Source organism: Coccidioides immitis (assembly GCF_000149335.2).
Source record: "Coccidioides immitis RS genomic scaffold supercont3.2, whole genome shotgun sequence".
NCBI lineage: Eukaryota > Fungi > Ascomycota > Eurotiomycetes > Onygenales > Onygenaceae > Coccidioides > Coccidioides immitis.
The window spans coordinates 5,114,673-5,132,066 of record NW_004504309.1 but is presented as its reverse complement, the minus strand read 5'-3'; the positions used below and the strand labels follow the sequence as shown (position 1 = coordinate 5,132,066).

Below are 17,394 nucleotides of genomic sequence, written 5' to 3'. Positions count from 1 at the left end.
CAAGTGAGGGCCAGACACGCAAGGCTAACTGCGTATCCCGGTTATTATATGCATTAGTTTCCTGCTCCATATGGAGTAACCTATTGCATTGTTAAACCAGCTAAATTTTTTGCAAGGCTGATTAACTGGTTTGATCACTCGCCTACTTAACAAGTTAGGCTGCATTTTGTTGGGTTCGCCAATTTTCTCTCCGATAAAAGCCCAACGCTCTTCTATCGAGGGGGGGAAATGGACGGAGAGTTTGCAACAATATGGCGAAGTCAGTCGATGATTCCGATGGTTCAGGGACACTGGGGGTTAACCCTCCATTCAGCTTTGGCACAGGTAGCGATAGCGGCTTCGCCATACTTTTCGAATTGGCGGCCCTGATCCCTCTAGTCACCTATCTTGCGAGGCCGCAAGAAGGCCACCGATTTGCTGGAATGGCATCATTGTCCGGCCGTCTCCAAATCGGCCTCTTTCCAAAATTGCATGTCCTCACGACCGTTGCTCGGCTCCTTAAAGAAGGACCGAATTTTCTGGACGAAGCATGTTCGATTGGAGAGTTGCGTCGTGAAGTATGGGACGCAAACTGGGGCTCTGTGTTTCCCTGTGCGAACGGTGCGGCAAGCAGTATGATCACAGCGTATAGCGTCCGTCAGGCCAAGACTATCCCCATGCCCGAGACGGTCGCCAAAACCCCTAATACTACCAAGCCCGGTGCGGGAAATATTGCTATAACACCTCCGAGCACATCCCTCTTTCGGCGGTATCAGACTCTGCATGTCCTACGCTTCTCTCGAGAGGAGGGCCCGGGTCATCCGCATCGAGCAAAGACCATCACCGTCCTACAAGACGTTGTTGTCGAAGTCATCCTGCTGGGCATGCTTGGCGGCGCCACAGCGTTTTGCTCTTTGTTTGGGATGTATGGGACTGCAGGTTCCATCATCGTCGCCTTCCTGCTACGCATCTGCCGCCGGCTTGTCATAATCAAACGCGCACCACACTACCTTCAAGACAACGAGGGCCAAAGGATGGATGCGTGCATGCTCAGCGCGATCCACCAGAATGCGTCTACGTGGTACCTGTACGTCGGAGATAGAGGCATTGTCGATAATCTCTTGAACAAATCGATGATACAATCTATCACCACTATCTTCGGCGACGGCGGCGTCATGACACTTGCATTCCTTCTGCAGTTCCTCTCATTTCTGCAACTTGCCTGCATGACGTTTGTCGCTGCTCAGAAGGGATGGGATGGGGTCGGGCTTCTTGTTTTCATCTTTGTCTCATGGTTCTTTGAAGAGATGGTCTCTTGCAGCCACAGTGGCCTTGCCAAGCGGTGGTTGAAGAAGAACCGCATCAAAGTGGAGCCACGGACGTTTGTATTCAGCGGGCGGGTGGCGATGATGGGTGCAATCCAGGTGTTCAAATGCAACCCACAAATGAGCTGGATGGATGGGATCATACAGCCCTGCCCGCGGCGGAATGTCCTCATGCAAGGCCTGTGCGGTTATCAAGATGCATACTGCCAGGGTCTTGCAGAACTTGACCAGTATGACCAGAAATGGGTTGAACAGTTTATGTCTTTATGTCAACAAGCTGGAGACATTATGCATCAGGAATTTACAAATGCACAGAATGTAATTGGATGCTGAATACAGGGTAGAATTAGACTAATCGTCTCAATCCCCATGGCGCCTTTCTCATCAATGATATTAGCTTGTGCTGTAGTCTTGGTGACCCAGACTACTGCAAGGGTCCTGTCAGACCCGAGAACTACCCGAGACTTGTGAGTAAATATTCATACCTATACACTGATGAAGCTGAAATCACCTTTTACTTGACTCGGGTGATACTAATGTAGACTTATAGCCCCCTCTTCCCCCTCCGAAGGAGTCCTCCTAAACAGGCCATCTCACTGCTACCGCCGCACCTCACGGAAATCGGAGTGGTGTGACAGGGGGAATGTCAATGGAGATTAGGCGATAGAAGGAGGTGGTTGGCTGCGTGGGGAAAGGCCCTTTGCAATGGAATCTCTTGAAAGCACATTCATTTGACTGTATATACACTTCTACAAAGCTTTGGATTGGTGGCGGGCCCGTCTAAGTACATAGCTAACAATCCTAAGAATTTTATTATTATTATTATTATTATTATTTCTTTCCAGCCGAACTCTGTTTTGTCTTTCTATTCGAATAGAGTTCTACGTGCTGTAACTCCTAGGATGGTTATGGGAAAATGACGATTTGTTTCCATTCGTCATCCAAATTGGCAAGCTTATATTTGCCAACAAATGAGATATGTTCCCATCTTAAACCATATTGTCTTTACAAATCTACACAGTAGATGGCCAAGTTTTGTGAGTTCTGGATCAATAACTCAATCTGCTTATCTTGTCATACCATGTAACAAATGCAACGCTTTTTGTCTTTTAAATATGCCTCATAATCTTTCATCTGTTTGCTTAAGGGACCGCGATGATTCTGCCTCAGTTTCATATGAGACATCAATCTCTCTCTTCATCATTATTCCTGGCTCCATCCCATCTCGCGAGTGATTGTCTTTCGAGTCAATAATGTACTCTTCGCTGCTTCTCCTAGAATAAGGATCCCCGCTCTCCGCCCCCTTTCTTCCGGCCCCAGTGCTGATGTTCGTAACTTGGTTCCCACTCACTTCGTGGCCGGCTCGGTGCTGAAGAACATAGGAGTTCACACGTCCAGAACCGTATCGATTGTTGGTACCTTTGCCAGTGGATAGGTGGAATAGACGGGGGAAAAGGCGACCAAGCGGCCCCTTCAGAATAGGCAGACAAGCGCATATTATACCCGTATTTGCCTCAACCAACGTCCATACAGAACGGGGGATGAAGTCCCCTACGTACGCCATTAGCATTCTGAAGACAGTTAGGGTAATACCCCGTCGCTACAGCAGCTTGGAGATGTGACTTACAGGTGATATCTTTTTTTGGACCGGTCGTGGTTTGCGCAACGGCAGTGGTTCGAATGATGCTCGTAATACATACGCTACGGGCCGCTGGTCAGTAGCGTAAACAACTACTATTTAGGGGGGTGGTCACAACGAACAAAGTTCCCAGGGCAAATACTCCCAGTAAGCCGACCTTTTCCTTCCAGTGGAGATGGAGTTTCAACACAGGCTGAATTGGTAACAACAATAGTATGAAATCGAGGGATGTATTTGTCACCGCAAAGCCATACCAAAACGCATTCTTGTTTATACATTTGTGGGCGATTGACTTGTCCCAGGATGCTTCAATCGGAAGGCATTGGAAAATGGTCGCCAAGAGAGCAGCGACGGCCCAAATCGTCACCGCAAGCAGCACGCCGCGGCATACACGCTGGAATAGCTTTGAGACGAAAATTCGAATGTAAAGACATACGATTGCGGCTTTTGTGAATCCGAGGACTAACTTGTAGAGAGGCTGGGCTATAAAAAACCACTGTTCATAGTTTACATCTTAGCTTAGATCTGTGAAGGGACCAAAACAGGTAGATATTATCAAGGCAGTTGCTAGCGAACCTTCAGAGCAAGCTTCTTATCCGCCGACGTCAAGTCACTAGATCTGGTTCCATATCCGTGAACGACGGCTATCACTGCATGTTAACATGACAGGCTGACGGTGGACTGAGCGATGGAAAACCTGCCTAGGTTGATGCTCGCTGTCAAGAATACCGAAGATACCTGACACAAGGCTTAAGGTTAGGTAGCGGTTAAGAAAAAAAATTGCGCCACGCAGGCGCAACAAGCTGATCGACGGGCAGTCCCCCTTACCAGCGCAGCAATGACCAGATAGTCATCTAGCCCAACCCGCTTTGTGGCGATTCTCGAGAAAATGCGCGCAAAGACAAACAGAGCAGCAACTAAAACCATGACCAAGGCAGTTATATACAATTGGTACCCTCTGCTGGGGGCCGACGGTGTGCCCTGTCCATAGTTGATAGTCATTGCGCTGATAATCCCCGCATACGGGGAAAAAGGGCGGAGGGAAGATCCAGAGGATCAAGGGTGCAGAGTAAGGAGAGAGGCGGGGAGTAGATCAAAGGGAAGGAAAAAAAAAAAAAAAAGAAAAGAAAAGAAAAAGGTTAAGAATCAGCCGCATCTGACGTGCCGTTGGCGGTTGCGAGACCGAGATGCGCTGTCAGATAAAGATCGAAGTGAACAGACGGCAAGCCCCAAGATGATGAATGATATGTATCATGGCGGAACGGTACCGTGTCAAAAGGAATGCGTCCATTTGCTTCAAATGTTCCCAATAGCCATACCCGGACGGGCCCAGCGGTTATCATCAAGAGACACTTGAGGAGTGGAAAAGGATTAGGCCCAGGGGGAATGTGGATCACAACATCTGCGGAGGAGGGAGAGCCTCTCCCACAAGCCCCGGCATACATATTTTTCGAACGATCTTACGGAAGCAAAGAGTACATAGCATCGATCCCGCGTATGCATGACAGCGGGGGGAGTCAAGCAGCACATAGCCAGTGAGTGTGCAGCGGAGCATGCAAGGTGCTCCATTTCGCATAGGGTACTCCATATTATGATTAGTTAGTGTCCCCGATACCGTGGGTTCTAAGCGAAGGTCGTGTTTCTGGGCGGGGGGAAGATATAGAAAGCTAAAGGAGGGCCGCCCAAAGCTCCTGCGCACGGATCATGCGTGCCTTGTTCTCAGGTTTGGAGGAGAGTAGTTGTGAAGCAGCTCGAGCAATGATCCATGACTGTGTATTCCGTTAGCCAACTGCTACATGATACTCCGTAACTCCTGCTCATGTCTCAGCCTGAGGAGCGGGTAGATAGTTCGCTGTGGGATAACTACTCCGTAGTTGAAAAGATTTTCTCGAGGGAAAAGCTTTTTTGGAGCCATCCTTTCATTTTGCCGGAAAGTTTGAACTCAAACTGCAAGAAAAAAAGGTGCCGAGAAGCGAAGGCAAGAGAGGTTCGGCGGTAGGTTACGGAAGCAAAAAAGGCTTAATTGACGGCAGCCCATCGATGCCATAACCGCGTCTGTGGGTGGTCAAGCTCGCCGCTCCAGGGGGGCTGCGTAGTTACACGGATGGGGGCTCTTCGAGTGATGGCAGTCTGACTCTGGGCTGCAAAGCCCCAGACGATGTTGAACTGCCACGCGATGCCAACTTGTAGTGCGTTATACGGCGGTACGGGAGGATCACGATCGCAGAGAACCGGCGTGCGTGACGAAAACCGGCTGGCATCTTGATTGGCGGTCGGCAACATCGTCCCTGGTGGCGAGACTTAACCACGGAGTCATTAGTTAGTTAGCAAATTTGCTGACACTAAAATAGCTACATATTAACTAAACTACTTCGGATACAAGTTATCCACATCCACGATGGTGTCGAAGTCTGCCTGCGATCGGGCGAAGTCCCGGCAGTGTGGGATCCGGCGCCCCGGAGTCAGTTTGGCCTTCACGATGCCTCCTCCGTCGGGGATCGGGGAGTCGCTGCTCTTCTCCACCTCGCTGTCTTTTTCATTCCTCTGCCCACTCTGGGCCCCTGCGCTTGAATTTCTGCAGGCTGCTTGCTTGTCAATTGTCGTTCGATGGCGTGATGACTAGTTAACTGACCAGTGATGAATCTAACTTGAGTTAGTTATTTACGTCCTGCCCGGAAATTGAGCCATGTCTTTGAGGCCGATGTAGCACAGGCTAGCCTCCAGTTCATTTCCCGCCGTGTTCTCGCCTACGTTTCTCTCAGCCGAATATAATGGCCAAGACTCGATGGCGCGAAGGTCCTGAGATCGCACATGGCTAGGCGGAGGCAGGGCTCTGTCGCTTTCTTGCCCCGTCCAGCCAGCCCGGAGACCTGGCTGCCGGGGTGGGTTTGAGGCCGTTTATATACACCGCCCAAGCTCCCCCAAATCGCCATCCCTGCACAATCCACAACACTTGCCGCCCTCGTTTCATCGACTCCCCGTGGCCATGAAGCTCTCCGGTCGGCTCTGCTTTGCTGCCGTCTCCCTTTTTTGGGGAGTTTTAGGCGATTGCCTCACCGTCAACACCACAAACGGCCTGATCACTGGCCACCCGGCCCCATTTGCTTCCGGCGTCAAGGAATTCCTCGGAATCCCATACGCAAAAGCCCCGGTCGGCCAGCTGCGATTCAAGCCTCCCCAGAGGTACGTGGGCAACGAGCCATATGTCGCCTCGAACTTTGTAAGTACAGCATGAAAGTGGTGGTTGCACATAAATACCCATGGCTGCCTGGTTACCTATGTGTGAGCCACCGAGCTAACGGTAGTCCTCGTCCCAGGGAGCGTAAGTTTTGATTGCATTCGTAAGGACCGTCGCGGTTCCTCTTCCAGACATTATGATGCAAACTGTATACCAGTGACTGCGTATTCACGCCATCCAAATTGGTCGCCTTCCCGGATGCAACCCCGAATTTCGCTGAGATTTTTACCTCCTTTACCGGAGGACGCGGCAACCCCCAAAGCGAAGATTGCTTGACACTAAACATATGGACAAAATGCCTCAACAACGCAAAGAGGCCCGTACTTGTCTTCTTCTATGGAGGAAGTATGTTGAGATAAAAATTTTAACTCCTCAATTGTGTCAGCCACCGGCTAAAGGCATCGCTAATTTTGTATGCCTCAGGATTCACGACTGGAGACACCAACACCCCATTCTACAACGGCCAGTTCTTCTCAGCCGCTGAAGATGTTATCGTAGTCACCGTGAACTACCGTGTTAGCATCTTTGGATTTCCCGGCGCCCCCGGTCAAACTCAGAACTTGGGTTTGAGAGACCAGCGCCTTGCAGTCGAGTGGCTCCGAGACAATGTGAAGGCTTTTGGCGGAGACCCTAAGAGAATCACTATCTTTGGTCAGTCTTCTGGCAGTCTCTCTGTGGATGCTTATGCCTTCGCATACACGCAAGACCCCATTGTTGCGGGTCTGATTGAACATTCGGGGACCATCTTCAGCTTTGCTCTGAACTCAAGGGAGCTTGCAACGAAGCATTGGTATAACGCTTCTGCCCTTGTTGGATGCGGATCGGAAGGAGATGTGCTCCCTTGCATGATGAGTAAGAGCGCAGTCGAGCTCAAGGCTGCTGCTGCTTCGGTTAAACCGCCACCAAATACCAGCGTCGCGCGGTCTCAGCCAGTGTTCCAGCCTGTTCCAGACGGCGATATCGTTTTTGATGACTACCACTCCCTGGCCTCTCAGGGCAAATTTGCTCGTGTAGTAAGTGGACCGTTCACGCCATGCCCCCGAGAGAAGCTAATCGATGGTCCCAGCCCATGATTGTTGGCCACACGGACCAGGAATCGTCCTTTTACAACATCTCTGCATGGGCCAGAGGCAGCGTGCTCACCGACGCAGAATGGGCGCAGTTCGTTACCGACGTCTTCAATTGCCCGTCGATGGAGGAGGCGGATTACAGAAACAACTATCACGTTCCTGTCTGGAGATATCGCTACTTCGCTGATTGGGATAATACTCGACTCTTTCCCAACAGCGCTGCATATCACGGTGTTGATCTCCATATGATTTTCGGCAACTCGCAGGGTGTCACTGGAGATCCTGAGTCCCCTGCACAGACTCAACTGAAGAAGACCATGCAAAAAGCTTGGGCCACTTTCGCCGCGAATCCTTGGACCGGACTAAGGGACCTAGGGTGGCCTATGTACCGGAAGAACGGTAAGTTCCACGTTGCTATCCCTTGAATCAATGGCTAATAGTCGCTTCAACCTTTAGCCAATACCTTGATCCGCCTGGGCTACAATAATAACCCTGTTCCATCTTTCATCAACCCGGCGACCTACGACGCCGACTGTGCTGTGGTGTAATTGTGGATATCGCATATCACTACAGAATAGTTACCTATTATCTTATCATTCCAGTAATACCAATTTTAATCATATTTTTGATGAACCATATTTGCTGAGTGGCTCCCCATGCCAGTGAAAACCAAAGTTCACTATTGCGCCGCTAAATTCCATAACCAGTTCATCCAGCTTATCACCATAAGTTGCTTGCGACAGGACTAGCCATAGCCGGCGCGAACGATGATCTACAATAGGCAAGGATCAAAACATCATCTGATGGGCCCAGGGATTGCATAGAAAGCCCTCAATGTTTGTGACAAGACTGTGATTATACATGTCTCCTTGGAGCAAACAGTTAATGCACCAAGCATTGCTGATTCAAGGGCTGATTAGTAGACCATAGCTTTCTCTGATGGAACAATATAGATATCTAACTAACGGTGCCATAGTATTGGGCAACAGGCGCCCATCATTATCCACGTCCACACTCATCCCCAAGACCATCGAGCAGAGCAGACAGAGGACGGGCTTCTTCACGAAACCAGCGACACAGTCGTCCCAAGGCACAAAGTTCTCTTCCACCTTGGCCATGACAACCTGTCAAACTGTGTGGTAGTTCATCAATCGAAAACTCAAAAATGAGTAGTGAGCCAAAATCAGTGACTTGTTCGGGGTGGCAATGCCTCATTCATGGGTTGAGATTTCAGGGTCTCATCTGGATATCCTCTCCTGCCTCGGAGACCCCGCACAGGACATAAAGTGCTTTCGCAGATGGATTTCATGTAATAAGCAGCCTAATCCGCTCCGGGGGCCTCTGAGAAAGCTGGCAGACGCGTCAGGTTGACCACAAGCACAATACTCGAGGCGGACATGGTAACTAACTAGAGGAACAAAGGAGCAAAAACATTCAATTGAGATCAAAAGTTTAATGCGCACATGGGAGGAGACTTGATTCCCCATGTCACCAACCAGTTGCTTTGTTTTCCAGAAATCACCTATTTAGCTAAATCTTTCTTGTGACACTGGCTATAGGTGTCTGAGTCACACAGTTGCTCCTGAGGCTCTTGCAAAAATGTCATAATTAGGAAGACCAATTCCTCGCTTTATCTGATGAACGCCTTGGGGCGCTTCCAAGGCACCATGCGGCGTACTGTCTTCGCTTTCTTATTCTGGCATCTTGCACCCCAATATGATATCTTGCAAGTGATGACAATAACAGCTAGGAAGCCAGAGCTGCATCCTGTGAGACTGGCTTGTTGAAATGAAGGTCCATTATTGCTTCACATCTGACAAGGGTCAACAAATTTCCCCACCACGTCTAGATGTGTCAGCGATAAATGGGGCCGTCGCCAGTGCAGAAAGGACTGCAAGATTTATGTGTGCTAGATGAAAATTTTAGGAAGAGAAACCTAAATGACATTACTCTCTGCACCCAGCACTGCCGGTATCCTGGAGATAAAGGCTCTTTGCACAAGGAACTTTGCAATGTGCACAATCCTCTGAATTTCCATGCTTTGCCCCAAAGTGCAACAGGACAGGATGCTATCTTCCCCAGTTCATCGTGGCTTCAGTCTCCCGTTTGGCAAATTGATATACCATGCCACGTCAGAGACCATTGGATGGATTTGTGTCACAATACCAATTGAGGGACTACAGGCGATTACTGAAGTGAACTGATGTTTCAATCCTCCGGCATGTCCATGTATGGCTTTGATATTGATGGAATGCCTGGATTTTAGCCCATGGACCACTTCAACCACAAGACTTTATCGAATGGCGTGGATCCCTACCCAAAAGGCGGGTTTAGAACCTTGTTGGCTCTGCGTGGCAGCGTTTGCACAGTTAAGGCTGGCATAAGGCTTATGATTACTATCTGAGTATTGCGCATCAGCATATTCACTAGCCAGCTTTGGTATGTCTAGTGACCCCTTTCAAGTGCGTTCACCAAGACCCGCCGGGACATTAAAGATTCCTGACAGGTGTGTGACTAGCGGGCGGGACCATCAGTGAACCTTGAGATAACTTCCAGGATTGATTCTTTCTACGGCAGCTGCATATACGGCAAGCGCGGAATGCTCTGTCTGCTCGAAGAGACTGGGGATGAAAAGTATGCCGTTAGGACACCCACGCATGGGGGGCGATTTCAGCAGCGATATCAGATTTTATTCTTCTCGAATCATTCCGGTTTACGGAGTAAGGAATTCCTAAAAAAAAAAAAAAAAAAATTAAAATTAAAAATTAAAAGTTAAAAATATAAAATAAATAAAAGAAAAGCTTCAGAGAGACTATTATGCAATTTGCATACATCCCTTCCATGGCCATCTTCGGAATAGGGTCATAGCCCTTTGGCTATAGTAGGTCAATAGTGCCTACATATACAAATAAGACGACCAGTTCTACTCCCATAGGCACAATGTTAGAATTTCTACCTTGCTAGGGGATCTGGACTGCACAAGACTTGTTCATATCGTTGCAGTAATCGCCACATTCAATTAGATACACAAAAGTTCAAAACCAGCGCCACGTTTCATGCACGTCATCTGAAATCCACCCATCGAACATCCGATATAGAAATACTGGGGGAGACTTTTTTGCCGTTATACGCCCCCCAAGCCTCAATCAGTCACCTAACCTATCCTGAATCTTGCTGGCCTATCTCTCAAGCCCCAAGAGCGAATTCATCTCTCCCAGTAACATTCCCTTTGGCCACTCGCGCACCTATAGACTTGTACAATCTGACGCAAAACCGAGAAAGGCCAGGCTTTTCAATACTCTCGCAGCTAGGATTGGCCCGGTTAAAAAAATCCCTCAACTCAGTGGCGCGCAGTGCAGATGCGAAATCATCCTGAAGGGTACAAAGTGCTATTGTCTCATCAGGAAATCTCTGGAGTACAAGCTTCCTTGGAGTGGTAATATTTAGAACCTCTGCAATTCCCCGTCCTTTTGGCAATTCAGCCATATGTTAACACTATGAACATGCTATAGACTGTGCTTGAGATATTTTTATTTGGCTTTAGACAATACGCTTAGTGACAGCGAGACCGCTACGTGACTACATCCCAAAGCCACGCCAACCGGCTCTCCACACGGTTATATGTTGATAGAGGCATCAGCCTTCTTTCGGTTCACTGGACTCGTGAGCATTGGGGCGTTGCAGTTTCCCGGTTGCGACCTCGGGTACCAGGCTAGGTTTGAAAATGATCCATGAATATTGAAATGGGTTCAGGCACCATCTCGGCCGTCGGACGTCAACATAAAGAGAAACCAAAACCACCTTTGGTGGGAGAGGGGAAAAATGCGCATTAAGTCGCATGCTTACCGCACCGCCAGTTAGAGACGGGGGCATTAACTGAAGCTAGCGGGTAACATGACTGGCATATATGTAAGTATTTATGTACTTATCAATCGTCTGCCGCCACAGGGACGTGCCTGTCGTGGACAGGGATACACCAGCGATATCGTTGCTCGTCGCTTCATGTCCATGGGTGCGGATTTCCTAAAGCAACAGAGTACCGTTAGGCTGTGACAGAAAGTCAGCCCTGATGCCCGCGACCGAATACACCTATAATCACTTTCTTCTGGCGGATCACGCCATCAACAAGAATTGGGGATGTAAAAATCGTAGGCTATGCTGGCAGGATGAAAATGCTGGATCCTCTCCACGGCCGTCATAAGCCTGCGAGTTCGTTGTCGTCGCAGGAACAGGCCACACACGCGCCCTCCACAGTGGTTACCTGCACTAGTTAAGAATTTTCAAGTTTTGCATTTCCCCCCCCCCCCCCCCCCAAGTGATGCGTAGCAGCTCACCCCTCCAATGGCGCCAGGAGACGCCGCGAAACCAAAGAAGAGCATCAAGGCAGGGTCTTCCAAAGATGCCCCTCGCTCATCGAAAAAGCGCACGCATGACGCGGTTGAAAAGGGACCGATTGCTTCGGCGTCAGCTCCAGCACCATCTCAGACAGTAAAACGCCCTTTGATGAGCAGGCACCGGATCCTGGTGCTCTAAAGCCAGAGCCCAAAACAGCATGAAAACGACAACGACAATGCCGAGGGGTACCGGAATTCTGTCTGCCTGCAGAGTTGGAGATACTCCATACATTATCGCCGCCCCATCTGCATCACTGGCATCGATTGATACTGGTAGGAAACTCTGTTTTATCACCGATCGTTGCCGGTGGGGGGTCGATATGATGTCCTCTTTCGATAGAAAGAATAAAATGGAGAAAGAGGAAAAAGGTGATGGAAAAAAAAAAAAAAAAAAAAAAAAAAAAAAAAAAAAAAAAAAAAAAAAAAAAAAAATTGCATCTGCAGCTATTGAAAGCGGCCTGGTTCGAACTCCCGGCGTTCAGAATAACTACAAAACTGGACAGTTGACTAACTAAGCGGAGTACGGAGTGCGAAGTGTCCCAACGGGAATAAAGTGCGTAGCTGCATACCACAGTCAGCGGCTCGGTGTACTTCGTACTCCGTAGCGACCGAGATTTTCTCCTTTCAAAGGGACGGTTAAGAGTCTAGGCACGGCTATTGAGTGTTTCAAGAACGTTTTGAGACCGTTGATCCGGCTGATAACGACTCGATCCTGTCCTCTTTGTTGGCATAAGTGCTGAATATGACAATGTACGGAGTAGATCCGTTAACCAGGCAACCTTGCAGGAGATCGCTGATGCCAGCACCAATTTAGGGATCTCAAAGCGACGGGTACCACCGAACAAAGACTTCGACAGATCGGCAACCTTAAACCGCTGACTGCAGTCTCAGGATGGACTGATTGACAGAAACGGTGCAATGTAATGTATGTACTCCGTATTGGATGGACAAATGATGGAGGCGGGGGGAACGCGCGTTGTCTGCAGCCGGAGGCACCATCTGCGACCTCCGTTGCCAAAGAAAAAAAAAGGATTGTCGTGGCTTGGCAACAAAAACAGACAAGACACACTCCTCAAACCGCCAGAACAGGCTTCCAGCGACAGTTTTGATTCAGGATTTGTCAGTGCGCGGCAAACGGGCGTAGTGTCTGGGGGGAGAAATGGCGGGTTACACGACAGAAGGGTGTAACTCGGGAGCCTAACCAGAGGAGATTGGGGAGTAACTTCATTCGTGCCTACACGTTATGTGTTGAGGAGGAGGAGGAGGAGGAGCAGGAGGATGAATGGGTGTTAAAACACACCTTGAGGCCAAGAGAGCACTTCGAATCCTAAGCTAGGGCTCGAATACAGCATCCACATGTCGTAGGTATCAAACAAAAAAAAGGGAAAAGAAAAAGAAAATCAAGCCTTGAGTCAGGGTAGAGATGCTCCTTTTTTATTGTTATTTTTTGGGACGTGAGGGGGTGTCTCGAGACCAAATTCCTATTTCAAGAGAGCTATTGCAGCAGTGCAGGCTACGGGACGGCCCTTGGATCGAGTCTGGGCAGGCAGATAATAGTTGAAACAAAAAAAAAAAAAAAATATTAAATAAATAAAATAAAAAAAAGGAAAAGATGTGCAGACGAAAAAGAAAAAAGAAACCTTGCGCTGTTGCGGCATTAAACCAGGTTGACAGCAGGCGGCAGGCGGAGGACGGCAAAGAGTCTGGTCAGAAACGCCGAACACGAAGAGATTAAAGAAAAGCAGCCCATGTGAGTCTTGGAGCTCGTCGGTTGAGTTAGTTAGAGATTGATCGCGTGCGTAGGATGGATGGAGGAGTACGGAGGATCCGATGTGCGTGCTTCAGTCCATCCAGACACGCTCTCTCTCTCTCCCCCCTCCTCAGACCTGGAGTGAAGGAAGTGTGAGGTTTAGGCAGACGGTAGCTTGTGTCAGCTGTAACTCGAGGACCGGTTATATTGCCGTGTTTAACTTGTGCACGGAGTAAGCCCATACTCCGTACGGAGTACTCTGTGCCTAAGTCGTGGGCTGATCTAGCATTGTCCTTCCCTTCCCTTCATTCCCGTTTCAACTCGGTTAGGGTAACGAACTTAACGGCGACTCAGGCCTTTGACTAAGCTTTTTTGGATTTTTTTTATCTTTATTCTTATTCTTCTTTTTTTTTTAATTCCCTGATTTAAAATTGTTTTGTGTTCGTTCCCCACGCGAGTTCGCCTTGCGCACGACATGAAGGCAAACAGCCAGTTCAACAGGGAAGCGAAGAACCCGATAGCGTGGACGGGCGAATGATAGGCGTCGACGGGCAGCACGTTGCGGGTTTGGCAAGGCAGCTCGACCAGCTCTCATACTCTCTCTCTCTCGTTCGTCCCACGGTCGCAGTTTTTTGGGGCGGCGGGATTGGAAAAGTTGTTCGTCTCGAGGAGCGCGTCGCTGGAACGTGCCCTGTCTCGGGCCTCCCATTGGTCCGCGACACCCCTAAGACAAGGGAAGAAAAAGCAAAAAAAAACCTAAAACCAACCAAACGACCAAAATCTTTCTCTCTTAACAAACCCCCGGCCCGCCCCCCCATCAGACTTTCTCCTCTGACCGCGGTGGAGGGCTTGGCAAGACCCGGTCTCGGCATCCGCGCCGCCTGGCCTTGGCGCTCCGTGGTTCAAGCTGCCTGCCCACGTCCGCGGATCCTGCCTCCTCGTTGGCCCGTTTGGCTATCTCTCTCTCTCTCTCTCGCTGTCTCTCTTCTTTTTTTTTTTTTTTTTTAATTCTGCCCTCTCCTCCCAATCTCTCTTCACGCACTCTGCCTCGTGCTCTTTTTCTTTTTCTTTTGCCGTCTTTCCCATTTTCTTTTTTTTTCACACCACTTGCTCCTCTTACCCACACCCACGAGGCGAATCCCAAGGGAAGCACGAGGGTCCCCCTCCCAGAGACAGAGAGAGCGCGAAAGAACCTTGCATCAACACACACCCCCCGGTACCCTCTCAGCTTCTATAAGAATCTCTCCCTCCCTCATCTTCTCTCCCTTCACTCCTCTTCCCTGATCCCTGGTGCCCAGAGAGTTATATCAACATATAGATATCCATCACCCAACTCATACACATAGAGAGAGAGTGTGTGTGTATGTGTGTGTGTGTGTGTGTGAGAGAGAGAGAGAATAAGAAAGAAAGCACGAAAGCAGGAAAGGAAGGAAAAAAGAAAAAAGAAAAGAGAGAGAACGAGAACGCGTGCTGACCTTCCAACGACAACTCCAATTTCCAATTCCATCCACTCGCGATGGCCGTCCTCGAGAAGTATGACTGGATCATAGCCATCATCTCCATCGCCTTCTGCGCGAGCTCCTTCGGTAACGGTGCCAACGATGTCGCCAATTCGTACGCGACCTCCGTCGCCGCCCGCACCCTCACCATGCCGCAGGTCGGTGTCCTCTCCATGATCACAGAGTTCGTCGGCGCCGTCGCCCTCGGCTCTCGCGTCACCAAGACCATCAAGAACGGCATCATCGACATCAACCGCTTCAATCCCGCTCCAGCTACCCTCATCCTCGGCATGGGCTGCGCTGAGGTCGGCAGCGCCTTCTGGCTCATCACTGCCACCTCCCTGGGCTTCCCTGTCTCCACCACCCAGACCGTCGTCGGCGCCCTCATCGGCGTCGGCTTCGCCTCTCAGGCCTCTATCAAGTGGGAGTGGACCAGCGGCTCCGTCTCCCAGGTTGCTGCCTCCTGGGGTATCGCTCCCGCCATCGCCGCAGGCTTCTCCGCCCTCATCTTCGCGACCATCAAGTACTCCGTCCACAACCGCTCCGACTCCCTCAAGTGGGCACTCCGCATGATCCCCTTCTACCTCGCATTCACTGCCGCCATCCTCGCCCTCTTCATCATCGTCGAGATCCCCAATGGCCAGTCCTTCGAGGAGTTTGGCGTCGGCAAGATGTGCGGCATCATCTTCGGTGTCTTCTTCGGCTGCCTCGCCATCGCCTACACCTTCTTCCTCCCTTACTTCCACCGCCGTCTCGTCAAGGAGGACGCCCGTCTCCGCGCCAGACACATCCCGCTCGGCCCACTCCTGTGGAAGGACGACCCCTGGATCTACTGGCCCGCTCCCGCCGACGGCGACTGCGTCATCGATTACTATGAGAGCTCCCACAACCGCACCGCGGACTCTCCCGACGACCTGAAGAAGGAGAACGGCGGTGACTCCTCCGATGCCGCCAACATCGAAAAGGGTCCCGTGGGCCCCGCCCAGAGCCCCCTGGCCGCAAAACAGCATCTCGAGCCCGATGAGCGTTTCCTCGCCCCCTACCGCCATCTCGCCATCTTCCATCCGCTCCGCCTGTGGTCCTTTGTCAAGTACTTCTTGCTCCAGGGTGTCACCCGCGACTGCGTCACCCACGACTCCGACCGCCTCGCCGCAACCCACGCCCGCGCCGCCCGCTACGACAACAGGGTCGAGCACCTGTGGACCTACGCCCAGGTCGCCAGCGCCATGGTCATGTCCATCGCTCACGGCTCCAACGACGTTGCCAACGCAGTAGGACCCTGGGTCGCCGCCTACGAGACCTATCGCGCTGGTATCGTCCAGACCAAGACCGACACCCCAATCTGGATCCTCGTCATCGCCGGTTTCCTCCTCGGTGCCGGTTTCTGGTTCTTCGGCTTCCACATCATCCGCGCCCTCGGCAACCGCATCACCCAGATGTCACCCACCCGTGGCTTCTCGATGGAACTCGGAGCCGCCATCACCGTCCTACTCGCATCCCGCCTTGGTCTCCCCGTCAGCACCACCCAGTGTTTGACCGGTGCCACCGTCGGAACCGCCCTGATGAACTACGATCTCGGCGCCGTCAACTGGCGCCAGCTCCTCTGGATCTTCGGCGGTTGGGTTCTAACTCTTCCATGCGCCGGTCTGGTCTCCGGTCTCCTGATGTTGATGGCCTTGAACACGCCGCACTTTTAGCCTTGTGTTGACGCTTTCTTTTGTCAAGTCATTTGTTCTATCAGCATGGATAACTCATTTCTAATACCCCCATTTTCTTGTGTATCTCCCCCATGCCTTTTTTCTCCCATGTGTATTTTCTTATTTCTTATTTCTTCTTCTTTTTTAACTTTTTTATTTTTATTTTTTATTTTTTATTTTTTTTTATAAAAGAGAAAATCGAAAATCCTCGGTTCCTCTGCCAGGATAGTCAATTTCGCTCCGTGTGCACTGACTGGCTGATGGTTATGGGAGACTCGATCATGTTGTAAAAAGTTGGGACGGCCATTTTACAGGAGTTTCTTGTTGGTTCGAGAGCGATCTTGCTGCTGTTTCTCCTCCGATATTGTCCGCCACTAGTAGCATTCTTTAACTAGATCATACCTACATATGTACATGCTCATTTAACTCCCATCCAAGATCAAAACTTCCACACTTCGAGACAGACTTTACATACCTATCTAGGCTCCTCTCCCTAAGACTCCAGCCAGTTCAGCAGCAATTTGGGCGGGACTCAACCGGTGGAGCGCCTGGGCGGGATGCGCAAAATCGAAAAGGCAAAGAAAAACTCTGTGATGTGGGCTCGATAGAAAGGAAAGAAACTCCACATCTGCTGGCAAATTCCAGCACAGCCATCGCAAAACTTGGGCCCCTACAGCCCCCCGATCTCGCAGACCCAAGGTGCTTTGTTGGCTCATTTGCCGCTCGTTGCAACGGAGGACGGCCAGCTTCTAACTCCTGGTGACACACGCTTCTCTCTTTTCGGCACGGCGTGAGGGGGGAAC

At 50.3% G+C, this 17,394-nt stretch overlaps 5 protein-coding genes across 5 annotated transcripts; 4 read left to right on the top strand and 1 right to left on the bottom strand.

The window, feature by feature from the left end:
• Positions 1-77: 77 nt before the first annotated feature.
• Positions 78-1,692, top strand: CIMG_07363 (uncharacterized protein). The gene has a single exon (XM_001243466.2). It carries the CDS (start codon positions 252-254, stop codon positions 1,635-1,637), a length of 1,386 nt encoding a protein of 461 aa, XP_001243467.2. The 5' UTR covers positions 78-251; the 3' UTR covers positions 1,638-1,692.
• Positions 1,693-2,424: 732 nt separating this feature from the next.
• Positions 2,425-3,945, bottom strand: CIMG_07362 (uncharacterized protein; the record flags this gene model as incomplete). The annotated part of the gene is made up of 6 exons (XM_001243465.2): positions 2,425-2,855; positions 2,932-3,005; positions 3,066-3,439; positions 3,520-3,556; positions 3,611-3,681; positions 3,772-3,945. 6 exons carry the CDS (start codon positions 3,943-3,945, stop codon positions 2,425-2,427), a joined length of 1,161 nt encoding a protein of 386 aa, XP_001243466.2.
• A 251-nt stretch (positions 3,946-4,196) lies between these two features.
• CIMG_13137 (uncharacterized protein) lies at positions 4,197-5,514 on the top strand (the record flags this gene model as incomplete). The annotated part of the gene is made up of 6 exons (XM_001243464.2): positions 4,197-4,207; positions 4,257-4,478; positions 4,617-4,723; positions 4,788-4,938; positions 5,040-5,132; positions 5,295-5,514. The coding sequence occupies 6 exons, from the start codon at positions 4,197-4,199 to the stop codon at positions 5,512-5,514; spliced, it is 804 nt and encodes a 267-aa protein (XP_001243465.2).
• A 415-nt stretch (positions 5,515-5,929) lies between these two features.
• CIMG_07360 (carboxylesterase) lies at positions 5,930-8,944 on the top strand (the record flags this gene model as incomplete). The annotated part of the gene is made up of 7 exons (XM_001243463.2): positions 5,930-6,163; positions 6,261-6,265; positions 6,339-6,526; positions 6,605-7,194; positions 7,248-7,650; positions 7,708-8,612; positions 8,674-8,944. The coding sequence occupies 6 exons, from the start codon at positions 5,930-5,932 to the stop codon at positions 7,797-7,799; spliced, it is 1,512 nt and encodes a 503-aa protein (XP_001243464.2). The 3' UTR covers positions 7,800-8,612; positions 8,674-8,944.
• Positions 8,945-14,494: 5,550 nt separating this feature from the next.
• Positions 14,495-17,032, top strand: CIMG_07357 (phosphate-repressible phosphate permease). The gene has a single exon (XM_001243460.2). The coding sequence runs from the start codon at positions 14,912-14,914 to the stop codon at positions 16,589-16,591; it is 1,680 nt and encodes a 559-aa protein (XP_001243461.1). The 5' UTR covers positions 14,495-14,911; the 3' UTR covers positions 16,592-17,032.
• The last annotated feature ends 362 nt before the right edge of the window (positions 17,033-17,394 follow it).